A 17,366-nucleotide genomic window follows, 5' to 3' on the forward strand; every position below is an offset into this window, starting at 1 on the left:
GTCGTCCAAATTTGACATTTTTTTTCAAAATCATTTTTTTGGTCTAAAAAGCGTCATATGTCGTCCGAAATTTGACTATAACGTAGTACTATGCTATATCATCCAAATGTGGCAGCTTTTGAGCAAAAAAAAATTTGGTCCAAAATTTGAAAAACATCATACTATACTATGTCTCCAAAATTTGACATTTTTTTTCAAAATCATTTTTTGGTCTAAAAAAGCGTCATATGTCGTCCGAAATTTGACTATAACGTAGTACTATGCTATATCATCCAAATGTGGCAGCTTTTGAGCAAAAAAAAATTTCGTCCAAAATTTGAAAAAAGTCATACTATACTATGTCGTCCAAAATTTGAAAAAAAAATTTATAAATCATTTTTTGGTCTAAAAAGGCGTCATATGTCGTCCGAAATTTGACTATAACGTAGTACTATGCTATATCATCCAAATGTGGCAGCTTTTGAGAAAAAAAAAATTTGGTCCAAAATTTGACATTTTTTTTCAAAATCATTTTTTTGGTCTAAAAAGCGTCATATGTCGTCCGAAATTTGACTATAACGTAGTACTATGCTATATCATCCAAATGTGACAGCTTTTGAGAAAAAAAAAATTTGGTCCAAAATTTGAAAAACATCATACTATACTATGTCGTCCAAAATTTGACAACTTTTGAGAAAGTGAATGCGGTGAAGTCTGCCATCTCCGATTGCCTTGTGTCAATTAAGTCCCGATGTATTGCTGGTGTTACATAATGGTGCGTCCCAACATTTACCAAACATCTGCTCTAAGTGAATTATTTCTCTCATGAGGGTCACTGAAGAAAAACTTCCTATTTTCACTGACTTTATAGCACTTTGTTTTGAATGATTCTGATGACATAGACCCAGTAGATATAAACTCAAATTCATTCTTTTCTTTAATGAATCTTGTGAGGCATGTACATCTTGATTCCCTTTCTTTGAATGTTGGTGTAATTGCTGACTCTGGTTCATATTAAATAATAATATTTATAAAATAAATAATTGTAAAATAAAAGATATGCCCAAACGCTGGCCATCTTTAAGTATTGTTCCATCTTATTTAATTTTCATTTTCACTTAACAACAAAATAAAATTGCCTTTGAGGAAATAATACAAAAGCATCAGAATGAAATCACCATCAGAAATCTGCTGTGCTGCTGTAATGTGTTTTCCTGAGTGATGTGTGTATTATTATAATGTGTATTTGCCATTACAAAAAGTCTACCACTGAAAACATGTAAAATATGTTATATAAGTACACTTATTTTTATGACATGGATGACACTGTTTCCGACATGGATGACACTGTTTCAGCAAATATACAGTAATACATTATTTACATGAACGTGAAATGTACTGTATGACGTTCAGCCAGATAAAGTCCTTTCAACAAGGTTAAAAAAAAATAAAAAAACATTTGCTATTGTTGATGTCTGTTCTTCAATGAGATGGACTTCCTGTTGCTTTGCTTCATGGCGTACATCAGTGCTGCACCAGCATCGGTCAGAGACTGGTCAGAAGGAGAAGAAACAAAGAAACATTAGAAAATGTCAAGCAAAAATAAATATATATACATATTGCATTTTAAAATAAAGCATTATGACGGCATGACATTACCTGTGAGTCTGAAATGACAGATTGTCTCTGGAAAAAAAAAGGGATAATTGTTTGATAAATTTGCTCATTGTAACGATTGTGAGACACTGGATCTTATAAATGTACAGTACAGAAAGAAAAAAAAAAAGAAAAACTCACCCGTGTGAAGTTCTGAATGTTTTTGTATATGGGCTCCATCGTTATGATCCAGTCTCGGTAAGTCTCTTTATCCTGGAAGCTGTGATTGTGCTCACTGCGAAACAGAGACGTCACATTAGACATTAACACTGTGCACATAATAAAAAAAACATACTTTCAATATTTCTTTTCTTTTTACTGATGTATAAATAAAGAAGATAGTGAGGAAAATTAAAATATAAAATGACTTTTAACATAATATATCCAATTGTTCTGATTTAATATATTCATCATATTCCTGTTACAGTTGTTTATTGCTACATAAAATATGTTCATATACAGGGTGCGATTTATTTTTTATTTTTATTCAAAGGTTAGGCGTCAAGAGGGTAGTATTTTCATTTTTTTTTAAATATTGTTTTCAGTCTATGATGTGTTCAAAACAACCCACAACTCTGAAAAAACTTCTCTGACTTGTTTAAACCAAAATGAACAGTTCAAATTTCCGAATTTCCAGTTGTTCTTGAACCCATCACACGCCTTACGTCATGTTGTCGGTGCCTGTGACCAGTGTGCGAAACACACATTGATAATTGGGTTTTGTTGCACAATACTCTTTCACCACCCCAGGTGCCACCCTGCAGTAGCGGCTTGTGTGGGCCTTTTCCACAGCGCCATTTGGAAAACAATTCATGAAAACATTCAAATACAAAATAACAAATAAAATCATTTACATTTTGTCTGGTTATAAAGGATAAGAATGCATGCAGAGTGTATTACGTATGTAGATCATATATGTAAAACTGAAATGAAACTCAAATGTTGCCTTTGAGGCTTTCAGGGGGTCTTTAATGTTAATCAGGGGGGTCTAGCCCCCAAGGGCCCCCTCAAGGCCCCCCTGTATTTCACACAGTGCCTGTGACCCTGTTTGAAGATTGTTAGATTAAGAGTTTAAACTAAGAGTTTATGTACCATCAGTTAAGTTGCATTCATCGCTATCAAGGTAAGGGAAGTCCTTGTCCCCACCGGAGATCAAATTAATTTAGCAGAGATAGGGATAGGAAATCCCCCCTCCCCCCACAACACTTCAAGTTCATGGCTTGAATTTTGCAATATGAAAACATGAGTCATTATCTGTGTCTCCCACATACAAACTCCCCCCTGAAACTCACATGGCTCTCTCGATCAGTTTCCTCTGCAGCTCGCCTTCCCTCTTGGCATCGAGGAAGCGTCCTCTGACAGCCAGAGCGGCGCTGGCCTGCGACGAGTTGAGCTGAATGATGGCCAGAGACAGAGAGGACAGGGCCGTCGCGCTGAGAAGAAGAAGAAGAAGAAGAAGAAGAAGAAGTCACACTGGTGTAATAAGAGAACACGCACTCAACATTTACAGCCTCAGCCTTGAACACTCTGCTTCATTGCAGCGCTAATGCACACAGGGGCAATTCTGTGGATATGACGGAGACACAGTGACAAAACGTTTGAATGAGCCAGTAATGTGATTTACACGCTGCAATCATGTCTGAGATTGCTGAGTATCTCGGCAACAGCCTCGGCCTCAGAGGGTTTTCTCAAAAGTGCTGCCTGAAGGTTCACCGAGACTGAGACAGACAATAATACATCTAATCACCTGATGTCCTGAGGGTAAGGAGCAGCTCGTTGATGAGCAATATCAAAGGATAATGACTTGTTTAGCTTTCAAGGAGGCCACAAGAGCGCAGCGTGTGCGTGTGTAAACGAAACAAACAAAACCTCCGTGGTTATATATGGAAACGGCGTGATCACCTGTCATCATTTTGATCAAAAATTTTACAAAAACGGCATATTATATTATGTCGTCCAAAATTTGACAAAAACGTCATACTATACTATGTCGTCCAAAATGTGAACATTTTTTGAATAACATTTTTTGGTCCAAAATGTGACAAAAACGGCATACAATACTATGTCGTCCTAAATTTGACAATTTCTTTGAACAAAAAATGTTGGTCCAAAATTTGACAAAAACGTCATACTATACTATGTCTTCCAAAATTTGACAAAAAAGTCATATTATACTATGTCGTCCAAAATTTGACAAAAAAGTCATACTATACTATGTCGTCCAAAATTTGACAAAAACGTCATACTATACTATGTCGTCCAAAATTTGACAAAAAAGTCATACTATACTATGTCGTCCAAAATTTGACAAAATAGTCATACTATACTATGTCGTCCAAAATTTGACAAAAAAGTCATACTATACTATGTCGTCCAAAATTTGACAAAAAAGTCATACTATACTATGTCGTCCAAAATTTGACAAAAAAGTCATACTATACTATGTCGTCCAAAATTTGACAAAAAAGTCATATTATACTATGTCGTCCAAAATTTGACAAAAAAGTCATACTATACTATGTCGTCCAAAATTTGACAAAAAAGTCATACTATACTATGTCATCCAAAATTTGACAAAAAAGTCATACTATACTATGTCGTCCAAAATTTGACAAAAAAGTCATATTATACTATGTCGTCCAAAATTTGACAAAATAGTCATACTATACTATGTCGTCCAAAATTTGACAAAAAAGTCATACTATACTATGTCGTCCAAAATTTGACAAAAAAGTCATATTATACTATGTCGTCCAAAATTTGACAAAAACGTCATACTATACTATGTCGTCCAAAATTTGACAAAAAAGTCATACTATACTATGTCGTCCAAAATTTGACAAAAACGTCATATATACTATGTCGTCCAAAATGTGAACATTTTTTGAATAACATTTTTTGGTCCAAAATGTGACAAAAACGGCATACAATACTATGTCGTCCAAAATTTGACAATTTCTTTGAACAAAAAATGTTGGTCCAAAATTTGACAAAAACGTCATACTATACTATGTCTTCCAAAATTTGACAAAAAAGTCATATTATACTATGTCGTCCTAAATTTGACAATTTCTTTGAACAAAAATGTTGGTCCAAAATTTGACAAAAACGTCATACTATACTATGTCGTCCAAAATTTGACAAAAAAGTCATACTATACTATGTCGTCCAAAATTTGACAAAAACGTCATACTATACTATGTCGTCCAAAATTTGACAAAAAAGTCATATTATACTATGTCGTCCAAAATTTGACAAAAAAGTCATACTATACTATGTCGTCCAAAATTTGACAAAAAAGTCATATTATACTATGTCGTCCAAAATTTGACAAAATAGTCATATATACTATGTCGTCCAAAATGTGAACATTTTTTGAATAACATTTTTTGGTCCAAAATGTGACAAAAACGGCATACAATACTATGTCGTCCAAAATTTGACAATTTCTTTGAACAAAAAATGTTGGTCCAAAATTTGACAAAAACGTCATGCTATACTATGTCGTCCAAAATTTGACAATTTTTTGAATAACATATTTTGGTCCAAAATTTGACAAAAACGGCATAATATATTATGTCATCCAAAATGTAACAAGAACGGCATACAATACAATTGTCCTAAATTTGACAATTTCTTTGAACAAAAAATGTTGGTCCAAAATTTGACAAAAACGTCATACTATGGTAATGTTGTCCAAATTGTGTAAAAAAAAAAAAAAAAATTTCTGGTCCAGAATTTCACAAAAACGTCATACTATATTATGTCATCCAAAATTTGACAAAAACGTCATACTATGGTAATGTTGTCCAAATTGTGTCAATTAAAAAAAAAATATTTCTGGTCCAGAATTTCACAAAAAAGTCATACTATACAATGTCGTCCAAAATTTGACAATTGTTTGAAATAAATGTTTTGGTCCAAAATTTAACAAAAAAGTCACACTGTGGCATGTCGTCCAAAGTTTTACAATTTAAAAAAAAAAAAAGGTCTACAATTTCACAAAAAAGTAATATTTTCGAGCGCAGTGTGTGCATGTGTGTGTGTGTGTGTGTGTGTGTGTAAACGAAACAAACAAAACCTCCGTGGTTATATATGGAAACACCGTGATCACCTGTCATCGGTGACGTCTCGGTTTGAAGTTATCACTCTGAGCATCGTCTGTCCGTTGCTCTGCCTGTACCTGATCTGCAGCTGGATGGACACACGGCTGCCAGAGGCTGGCAGCGACACTGGACACAGACACACAGAGAGAGAACAACATTAGACAAAACAACCGTCTTCAGTGCTGGGATCACATGTTGCACTAAATATGGTATCACTGGAAAACCTCAATCAAAATCAGAAACTTTGACTCCACCTAAGGTCACAGACATTATCGTCTGCCTCGCAGTGATCTGAGGTTGGAAACAACTATCGCTCCGCAAAGACGTGGCAGTGCAAAGTTCCCGAAGAAAAACAACGGCAACACTGACAGTCAGTCAGTCAGTGATGACGTCAAAGTGTTTTGGTTTTTTTCCCCCTCACCATCTGTGTCCTGTTCATTCGCTCCAAACTGGAAGGTGATCTCTGTGTCCGGGGCCACGTTCCCAACCTCTCTGGTTCCTTTGTGTCCAGACTCCCTCTCTCCTCTCATTTGCCTGCAGCAAAGGAGTCACATCCTTGTTAGGAATGTGATTGAATGCACTTCAAAAAGCATTCAAGAACAAACTATAGCTATATACACTTGTTCAACTGCTTGTTAAAGCAAGAATCTAATCAGCAGATTGCATTTCAGCATGTGTTTAGGCATGTAGACATTGGTCAAGGCTACGGCAAAAGAAACTGAGCATCAGAGTGAGGGAGACGGGTGAAAAAAGTGACCCTGAACATGGTTATTGTTGATCTGAGTGTTTGGAGCTGCTGATGTACTGGTATAGTCACACACAACCACCTGTAGGATTCACAGATAATGGTCTGAAAAACAGAAAATGTCTGGTCTGAGGAGAATGACCCGACTAATTTGAAATGATAGAAAGAGAACAGCATCTTAACCCAGGTATGCAGAAGGCCGTCTCGCCGCGTGTACCTAATAAAGTGGCTGTTGAGTGCATATGGATACAGAGTGCAGCTCTTACAGTGACTTGGGCAGGTGTACTGTAACGGTGCAGTGCGTAGCTATGGTCCTGTGCTCGATTATGTGCTCAAACTCTTGGTGCAGCATGTTCGGATTTGCTATCACCACCTAGAGGACACACGCAGATGACACGATAAAATACAAATGATGTATGTTCATCAAAGAAAACACTGACAGAAACACACTTCCTGTCACGTGGCACTCTTACTTTGCCTCTGGTGCGATCGGCCAGTCTTCCCAGCTCGTCCAGCCTGCAGTCTGTTCCCTCTATGGACAGCACAGACACCGTCACACTGACGGAGGAAGCACATTTCAACACGATCCTGATATCACATTCACTTTGAGATCAGCTGTCATCAATGAATTGCCTTCATTAGCATTAGTGTTACTGTAATCAGATGCTCTAGATATTGAGCTGGACCTGCATGTCCATCTAACACCCGTGTTGCAGACTAATAAGATTAAAGGTGGTATATGTGTGAAATGTATTACATTAAGACATAAAATGAACAGAGAGGAAGGGAACTTGGTGAGTTGAAATGCTAAATATAGTTCACTGATAACAATGGTGTATTTGTGGGCTGCACACTGTGTTTATTTTTTAGTTTGGTGTGTTTGGTCACCCACACAATAACACTTCATCACACAGGGTGCCAGCAGAGATGTGAAGCATCAGAAAGACTAAAATGTACCAAACCTAAAAAGCCCAAGTACGTCTCTCAAAAATGTCTCGACCAGAGGAAAAATTAAAAACTAAAGTAAAGATGTATTAAAGGGATAGTTTCGGAATTTTGGACATAAGACCTATTTTCCAACTCAGCCGGTGTGATGGAGACGTTTTCAAGAAATTTCATTCAGTTCTTCTAGTTGCCGAGTTCGCTGATGCTATGGCTTGCTCAAGTCAATGGTACAGGTTAGCATGGCATTAGAAACACTCATACCGACTCCACAGTGCACCCGAGGCAAATCAATTGTAACCGCAGACTATTGATGTACATATCTGTGTTGATAGAATGTTTGAAATAAAACCAACCTTGCAATTTGAAGGATTTATGTCTCAGCAGCAGCAGCAGCAGGTCTTGATTCACGGACTGATTTCGTTGCTGCTGAGAAAGTAGTCCCTCAAAAATTCATGCGATGTGAGGTTAGTTTTGTTTCAAATATTATTCTATCAGCACAGATGTACATCGATAGTCTGCCGTTACAATCGATTTGCCTCGGGTGAACTGTGGAGTCGGTATGAGTGTTTTTAATGCCATGCTAACGTGTACCATTGACTTGCGCTAGCCATAGCATCAGCGAACTCTGGAACTAGAAGAACTGAATGAAATTTCTTGAAAACGTCTCCAGACGTCTCCATCACACCGGCTGAGTTGAAAATAGGTCTTATGTCCAAAATTCCGAAACTATCACTTTAAGATATAGGTATTTGAAAGTGAAGGGAACATTCCACTGTGGCTATTCACCCAGATGAGGAAGACATGCTCCTGAATTTTGATAATGATAGAGACTAGCGACGCGCACCAACCCCTGATTAGCAGCATAATCCCCCAGCTCCTGGTAGAAGATGGTGGACGAGAGGAGGGTGCAGGCATCCAAATTCTCCTCTTCCAGATTTCCTAAGTCCGTGTTGGCTTTCCCATCTGTGCAGATGATCACCTTTAGCATCACACAGGCATAACAGATCAGGATGGTAAGGAAAATATATATATATGTCATTGCTGTAGGACCACATGAAGGTCTTCGTACGTCACAGGTCATTTTGGTCAAAGAAAAAAAATCTCTTTGATTTAATCTCTGATTTAAAAGTAAAACATTTTTTTTTTTTAGCCTTTATATGTAACTCCACAGCAGCATAAATGGACAAACCAGCCAGAGCATGCATTTCTATCCAATATGTAAGATAGAGGAAGGGGTTAGATGAGTCTAACCATTAGACTTTAAGGACAGCTTAAAAAAAATAATAAAATCAATAGGACCAGACCTGTTAAATGTTAAAAAAGAGCATTAAATGAGTCCAAGTATCCATCACTGTGAGAGATTCCTGGTTCATTTTCACTCAACAGGGTTTGTGTCTCTCCACATCCTTCATACAGACAGGCAGGTGTGCGAGAGAGAGAGTAAATACTTTTAAATGACCGTTTAATACAGGCCATGTGTGTATTATATTCAGTGCAGCGGTACAATGATGCAAATAAAACAATCAAAAGCCAAACATACTTTGGAGCCTGGCTGTCTGGAGGCCAACGCGATTGCCAGAAGAGCAGCTGGACCCAGAGCCGTGGTGCCACTCTCAGATAACCTTTGAAAAGGTGAATCAAGAGAACGTGGCTGTTATTACTGAGCAAATAGAGCAGGTAACGTCGTATAAAGTGTTTTTATTCTCACCCCAGAACTTGTCTGGTTAAGAAGTCCTTGGTCTGTGAGAGCGGAGGCGGAGTGGGGAAACTGGCTGCAGCTTCTTTTATAGAGTCAATGTCTGTCAAATCAGGACCGCTCAGGATACACGAGGTGACATTTTCATAGCCGTGAATTATAACCTGGCAATAAAGAGAATAAAGCAGCAGGGATATTAATAAGTGTGTTCAAGACAATAACGAAGCTGGAGAATTACGAATTAAGTGAGTACCTGATGGTTGAAGGTGATGAGCCCCACTCTTATGTCTGGTTGCTGTTCACAGAGTCTGTGAACACAATGAGTCACAGCTTCCTGGACAAACTGAATACAACAGGTTTCTTGTTTTTTTTTAAACAAAAAATGATCAATGGTTAATTGTATCATCACTTTATGGTCGTGTCTTTATCATTCTTCTTCTTATCATTATAACTATAGTGCACATTCAACCTCTCAAAGTTAAAAGGATATGAGGATACTTCAGAAAGTATCACTGCCCACAAAAGCTTAAAGGTGCCATATGTAAGAATGTGGCCAAAAACGGTTACTACATTCAAATTCAAAATACCGAGGTCTTTTAGGTTTTGTTTTTTGACCTAACTGGCAACCCGTGGTTGCGGAGACTCTACTGACTGCAATGATTGGTAGACGGCGGTAGGTGGCGCCACATGCCAAAACATGATTTCAAAACATAAACATGATTTGCAGTCTGCAAAATATTTTTTTTAATGCAAATATTTTGTCTGTACTGTTGTTGTTGGTGAGTTCAGTTTGTTATATGAACATTATTCCTGAGTCTCTGTGACATATTAGGATTATTTTATGGCCAGTTGCTTTAGATTTATTACATAATGCACCCTTAAATATTTATCATATATATATTTTTTGCAAGTAACGCCCATTAAAAATGAAGAGAGGAAAACCAAAAATTTGGCAAAATCAGCACCTGAGCGTCATCTGTTGTTATCTGTTATCTGGAGGCTCTTAATTTGACCTTCTTCTACGACGGGATAGCAAAGGTTGAATGTAAGTGGACCAAGGGCATTGATATTAAAGGGAAACTATATTGAAACATTATTAAGATTATTAAGAACAGTCTTTCTCTTGTGGTGTTTTATGGGTGATAACTTTTTCTAAAGTACCCTCGTACCTGGAAATCTGACAAAACTCACCTCGAGACGGGTTCTGTGGATGAAATCCTCTCCCAACTCCACCTTTAAATTGACCAGTGACTGATTAGCTGATAACGTCACAACCAGATGATCTATGTCGGTGTCAGCGGTGCATTTTAACCTGTGACGTCATGCTCATGGAGCCTGAGATGTCGATGCAGAAGAACAGCAGAGAGTCGGTGGCACACGGGGGTTTTTCATCTGGGTCTAAAGAGAAGAGCGTGTTGGGAGGTACGTGGGGAGGACTGGACGACTCCCACAGCAGACAGAAGTGACACACCTGGTCCTGCAGAGCAGCAAGAGGTGAAAGACATGACTGTTATAGTGAGAAACCAAACCAGCACACAGTCTTAGTGAATCAAGAGTGACAGTGAACTACAGTGACCTTTGCATATCAGAAATCTAAACCCTACACCAGGGATCTGCAACCTGCGGCTCTAGAGCCTCATGTGGCTCTTCAGCCCCTCGGTAGTGGCTCCTTCTCGCTTTGAAGAAAAAAAACTTTTCATGTTTTTCACACTTTTTTGTCAAGTTAAAGGCGTAAATAATAGTGTTTTGGATATTTTTTCCATCACATCCAATTAGAAAACCTCGCCTGAAAGCCATTAAAGTAATGCATACATGAAGAAATTCACATTTGGAGTCCTGTCCATGCTTAGATCCAAATACTTAGGCCAGGCATATTTTCTCATACATAAACTACATAAAATTGTACATAAAATTTCATCTCAAAGTCATTTTTCTACACTTTAGAGGTTTGGTATCAACGTGCGACAAACTGTAGTTCTTTGAATATAGTACATGTGTAAAAACAACAACTTTACATGTTATTTTATCTTCATTTTAAGGATGAAATAGGTTTTTTGCGGCTCCAGAATAATTTTATTTGGGTGGAGAGGGGACACAAATGGCTCTTTTCATTCTAAAGGTTGCAGACCCCTGCCCTACACTCTTAGAAATGAAAGTGCTAAGTAGAACCATATAAGGTTCTTCGGCTTGTCCTCATAGGAGAACCCTTTTTGGCTCCAGATGGAACCTTTTCATAAAGGTTTAAAGGTTTCTCTGGATCACAATGGTTCTAACTGGAACCATTAGTGTTACCAAGAACCCTTGAAAAACCCTTTCCCCAAGAAAGGGTTTTTCAGAAGCAAATGGTTCCAGGTAGAACCTCAGCCCTTGTAGAAGAACCCTTTTGGAACCCTTATTTCTAAGAGTGTACTAACACACAACTTTCGAAGAAGGTTAGCCCATGGTTCTCCTGAAGTTTAGTTACAACCAAACCAAAAACTAACATTGAGAGTAAGTTCCTTCAAGGTTAACCAGGAGCCTAACGTTCCCTAAAAGTTGAGAGAACCAAAAACTGGAACTGGTTGTACTGTGGTTTCCACACAGCGTTCCCCTTTGGTTATATTTTTTTTTACAATTAAAAGAAAACATTCCCGAGAATGTTGTCCAGAGGTTTGTATGTTTGTATTTCAACCAGCTTCATTGCAGCTGCTAAATTCACCTTTAGGTTTAAATTCAAGGTTATATCTTACAGACAGTTGTACATATGAACCACAGATTAGTATTTTTGGGTTGGTGAAATTAGTAATTTGATGTAAATATGAATATGAAAATACATCTTTAAGGAGTAATTATTTCCCACAACCAAAAGGTCACGTTCCCAGAACGTTCTGCAAAGCTGAAATTGTTTAGCCTGTAGCTGATTTACTGATTCAGGCTGCTGTAGAAAGCAAAAGCCCTTCCTGAAGTATAAGAAAAACAAAATTATGGGTAGTATATCCAAATTCTGCAAAAAAAAAAAAAAAAAAAATCTAAATTTTACACATTGGACCTTTATTGATGTTCTATACATCTAACAGTGTATCATGGTTTTCCCGTCGTGATTATGAGATGTACTGATGTTCATGATTCTACAACTTCAGAAACAGGGTGAAGAGAAGCCATTACCACATTAAAATAGCAGGAGTCCAGCACAGCGGCACATAGAGGGCAGAACGTGGGTTGACTTTGTATGGATTCCACTGGAAAGATGCAAAAATCATCATCATCATCATGAGCATATAGTAGTAAAAAACGAAGGCAGAGAGCCAATACTGAAGCTTTTATAGTGATGATAAAAGTTTACTGACCTTCTTCCTCTGAGAGTAATTTTCCTAAACTGACTAACACCACGTTGGGATTCCCCGGAAGGAGCTCCTTATCTGTGGCTGCTGAGATGGGAATAATGTGAGCGTTTAAAATGATGTAATGTTATATTGGTCTTTTGAGAGACTGACAAAAAGGGCGCTGTTACAGTATATTTACTTTTCCTGGCAGAAGACTGGGAAAGTGATGAATTTGAAGGTGATTTCTGAGAGGAGGAAGTAGACGGCAGGACCTCCAGGTAGTCTGGCATGGACTTCATGAACGAAGGTCTCGGCGGGAGAGCTGGAGCTGCGGTTTGAGATGAGACGCAGAGGCAGTTTGAACAATTATGTCTCCTCTTAAAACAAGGCGCTAAAAAAAAAAGTTGTTTTGCATTAAAGTTTCAGTAACATCTGTTGCCTCCCTGAGGAATCATGAGCAAAGTACAAAACCACTGCCAACATCTCTACGTGACGCGAAACCACGGTGCTGCTATCAAAACCAACCCAACCTCCCACTATCATGTTACAGTATGTGTTCATCCCATTACTATGGGAATTGGTTATCGATCTGTTTCGGGCATCAGTCCGATACTGGACAGATAAAAATGTCAAATCCGATCCAAGAATCCTATATGTCGCATGTATCGTAGTAGCAGTGACTATCAAATATTGTTATATTCCAGAGTTTGTGATATCGGTATCGGACAAAAATGGCATCATCCCATCCCAACTATGACCATAAAACCCTTTGTCTTCTGCTGTGCGAGACATAAAACTTTTATTTCAGCGGTCTATTATGTGTTGCATATCTGTCTTTTTCAAGTTCAAACTGCATCCAGGAAACTTGGAGCTGTTTGGTGCAGGAACAGCAGCAGCAGCAGCTGCTGTGATCAACACATGCAGACAGTTGCTTAGGGAGCGCTTGATTTGCTCTGCGCTCTATTGCTGCTGCCTTAGTAGACCACACGTAACAGGTTACTCATCCCACGTGCAATATATATATATACATATACTTTACATACGTGCAATATACAAATACAATATCTCATGTTTAACCCGTGTTTATACTGTACATATCAATATATTTATTTATTTCTGTTGCTTTTATACTTTCTAGAGTATTTTATTCTTTTATTGTGTGTTTTATAGGACTATTAGGTCTTATCATTTTATATATACTTGTTTTATTTATCTCTGATGTGCAGCACTTTGTTTGGATTGCATACCGCGTATATTCTGGTAACTGTCGATAATGTGCATTCTATTTCAACTTTTTTTTATAGTCCTATTGTTAATATCTTTCTATATTGTACTTTCACATTATTATTATCTTTTTCTTTACCGTCTGTTTTCTGCTGTGACAATACCAACTCCCCCACTGCGGCAGCAATAAAGGACTGTCTTGTCTTATTGGCAGGAGCATTTGTCATGATTAAAATGTGATTTTGCAGCTAGATACTGAGAACTACAAAGTCATGTGGCACTGATAAGCAATAACTAATTTGACAATAGTTTAAATGTTGATAATATTAAAAAAAAAAAAAAAAAGAAGCATCTGTTCACCTGTCGTCTGGTTCACCACATGGTTGTTATCAACCGGCAGCCTGACTTCATCCCCCGTGCCTTCTGGTGTGCTGTATGAATACGTTAGGACACGGGGATGGACATTTAAATCCAGCTCATCCTTTGGCAGCTCATAATTAAAGCTGTGACCCCTGAGAGGCTGGTGGTTGTGTGGTGGACAGTGGCTGCTCGCTGCAGGTCTCATGTGTGGCGGGAGAAGAGCTGGATGAAATAGTGCGAAAGAAAAAAAATGTGTTATATGTGCATCAATCAAGTCTGTCTTCGCCATGAGAAAAACATGTTTTTGTGGTATATGTCGTTCCTTTTTCAGGGCGTGGGATCTCATTTTTGTGGCCCGAGTGACCCTCGACTGCACCCGACTGGTTTCACAGTCCTCCAGACAACTTGTGCAACTCGCGCGGAAGACGTCGAGCGTCACGAGGAAGTCGTGTTTGTGCTTTAGCGTGCAGTGTCACGTTCGCATCCTCAAATTAAACAGTAATGGTCCGCGAAAATTCTTCCAATTGGGAATTTCCCTTTTACACACACTACCGTTCAAAAATGTTGGCGTCATCTATACGATTTCTGTGTGTGTTTTCCATTAAAAGTCACACTTTTATTCATCAAAAGTGTTGCAAAATTTATAGAAAATATAGTCAAGACATTGACAAGATTAGAATTAATGATTTTTATGCAAAAATAATAGTTTTGCTTTCGTCAAAGAACCAGCAAAACTGTTTTCAGCTGTGCTGACATAGTCGCACAAGGGTTTTCAAGGGCACACAATGTACCATTAGAACACTGGAAATGTGCCTCTATACACCTATGTACATATTCCATTAAAAACCAGACGTTTGCAACTAGAATAGTCGTTTACCACATTAACAATGTATAGAGTGTGTTTCTGATTCATTTAAAGGTGCCATATGTAAGAATGTGGCCAAAAACGGTTACTACATTAAAATTAAAAAATACCGAGGTCTTTAAGGTTTCGATTTTATTGACATAACTGGCAACCCGTGGTTGCTCGGCGGCGGAGACTCTACTGACTGCAATGATTGGTAGACGGCGGTAGGTGGCGCCACATGCTAAAACGTGATTTCAGAACATAAACATGATTTGCAGTCTGCAAATGCACATTTTTTGTCTGTACTGTTGTTGTTGGTGAGTTCAGTTTGTTATATGAACATTATTCCTGAGTCTCTGTGACATATCAGGAGGATTTTACGACCAGTTGCTTTAGATTTATTACATAATGCACTTTTAATGTTATATTCATTGCTTTTCCTTCCTTCCTTTCCTTCAAATAAGGACATTTCGAAGTGAAACTTTTGAACGGTCGTGTATAAGCAAGGTTTTATCATTTTCCTGCATTGAATTCAGTCAATGTGAGAGCAGTGAATTAAGATATAACTCTGGATAAATACAGCACAGAAAGTAAACTTTTCCCACAGTTTTCCACATTCACAGTTACCTGTCTTCCGAGGAGTTGCCGACTGTTTACTCGCGGCGTTGTTTGGACAAGCTGCCTCCAGCTTGGCGTGGAATTCCACATTTTCATAGTGCTGAGGCGGCTTCACCGGCCTTTTCATCAGAGGGGCAGACGCGTGGGATTTCGGTGATTTGGCACTGGCTGATTGGGTCGGAGGAGGAGGAGGAGGAGGTGTGGTCGGACGGACTCGGTTCACGGGAGGGAGGAGAGCTGAAAGAGCATCACACGGTGGATGAGGAGAGAAATTCACGCGAGTGCGGTTGATATATTCAGAAAGGCAAAACAAGGACCTGATGACGCAGAGAGTTAATTCTGATGAAAACTATATATATATCTGAGAGGCGTGTCTTCCCTGAGGTGAACAGAGGAGGTTGTGCATGTCACTGATGTCGTAATACATAATGATACTGAACCACCCAGTTGTGTTTTTTTTTTTCCACACATTATTGTCTTTGTTCTCCCACAGAGAATGACAGTCACTAACACTCTATTTTAAAAAAACAACTCTTTAGTGCTGAATCACTCAAGCGGGTTATTTAGAACACCAGTTCCCTGACTGACACTAGAATGTGAAGTTTCCTGTTGTGTTTTAAATAGCTGAAATACTTGACACTCGTCTGCTGAAAACAGACACTCATCTGTTGCTTATGAGAACAAAAAAAATAAATAAAGAAAACAAAGATATACATATATAAATATAGATAAATATGTTATGAGAAAGAAGTCCCACCTGAGCGTTTAGGGACGTTGGGTCGTCGGCCATCCCTCTCGTTCTGAGGCGGCACATAAACAAACTCACAAGCAAATTCCATAGTGATTCTGCCTGTGAGTGAAAGGAGATTATTAAATGACATCCCATAATAAACATTGACACATATACAGGGAAAAAAAAAATTATATTGATAATTAAAGTCCAGAATAACCACAGTAATTAGAACTTGATTATAGGTTGACATGTCTTTCAGCAGCATTTAAAACAAGCTCTGTGGATGTTAAAAAACAGAGTAAGACGTACTTTACTTACATGTGCAGAGTTCTCTTTAAAACCGAGCGCTCAGTAAAACCTTCGACCTGAAACCCTGCGGTGAGGAAACGTTCAACTACTGTTTCGCCGACTGTTCTGTCATTCATCATTTGTGCCTTGTGGGAACTCGTCCAACAGGTTTGTTTCTTAGAGAGTTCTGTACGTGTGTGTGTGTGTTGAGGGGGTTTATCAGGTTAGTCATTGCACACACACACACACACAGATTTACTGCACATTTTGTGTCAGTCCAGTTAAACATTTGTGGAAGTAGACGACGTAAACCTGTACGGGAATAAGGCATCAAAGGTCAAGATGACTGATATATGAGATTTAAGATAGAAGAGACTTTCAAAATAAAAGAAAAACCTATAAACTGACTATATGATTAACAATATAATGGGACGTAAGTCACTATATGAGAGTATGGAGAATTGTACTTAATTTAATAATTCAAACCCAGTAAAACAGTTATACTACACCTTATGAGTTTTAATAAAAACTGCAAACTACCATAGCTTTATTTCCTTCTTCTACGTACATGCTTGGAAGGGAGCGGTGAGGGATAGCACCAGCAGATCTAACCCCACTGTACCGTTAACCCTTGACCGGGCAAAGGAATATTATATGCGATAACTTCCGCATGACATTGTGAAAACACGTGGATCTCCCCCAGCACGCGGCCAATCAGCAGAGAGGTCCAGCGACGTCACAGAAAAAAGTAAGCGTCGGATGCTCGGAAACTTCTGCGGAAGCACAGTCAGTATTGACATGTACAGTAATATGTCAGATAAAGTGGATGAGGTGTTTCTGAGCAGGGAAACACATAAGGGACCAGGA

The 17,366-nt window shown here is 38.3% G+C and overlaps 1 protein-coding gene across 1 annotated transcript; it reads right to left on the bottom strand.

The window, feature by feature from the left end:
* Positions 1 to 1,441: 1,441 nt before the first annotated feature.
* Positions 1,442 to 16,317, bottom strand: LOC310939068 (uncharacterized protein; the record flags this gene model as incomplete). Its single annotated transcript, XM_083903735.1, has 19 exons — positions 1,442 to 1,531; positions 1,639 to 1,665; positions 1,777 to 1,870; positions 2,928 to 3,068; positions 5,750 to 5,867; positions 6,163 to 6,275; positions 6,753 to 6,859; positions 6,960 to 7,044; positions 8,280 to 8,410; positions 8,972 to 9,053; positions 9,140 to 9,291; positions 9,381 to 9,470; positions 10,440 to 10,604; positions 12,272 to 12,345; positions 12,454 to 12,525; positions 12,629 to 12,757; positions 14,014 to 14,235; positions 15,488 to 15,715; positions 16,236 to 16,317. The coding sequence occupies 19 exons, from the start codon at positions 16,315 to 16,317 to the stop codon at positions 1,442 to 1,444; spliced, it is 2,202 nt and encodes a 733-aa protein (XP_083759861.1).
* Positions 16,318 to 17,366: the final 1,049 nt, after the last annotated feature.

This window comes from Microchirus variegatus (genome assembly GCF_963457635.1).
Source record: "Microchirus variegatus genome assembly, chromosome: 17".
Taxonomy (NCBI): Eukaryota; Metazoa; Chordata; class Actinopteri; order Pleuronectiformes; family Soleidae; genus Microchirus; species Microchirus variegatus.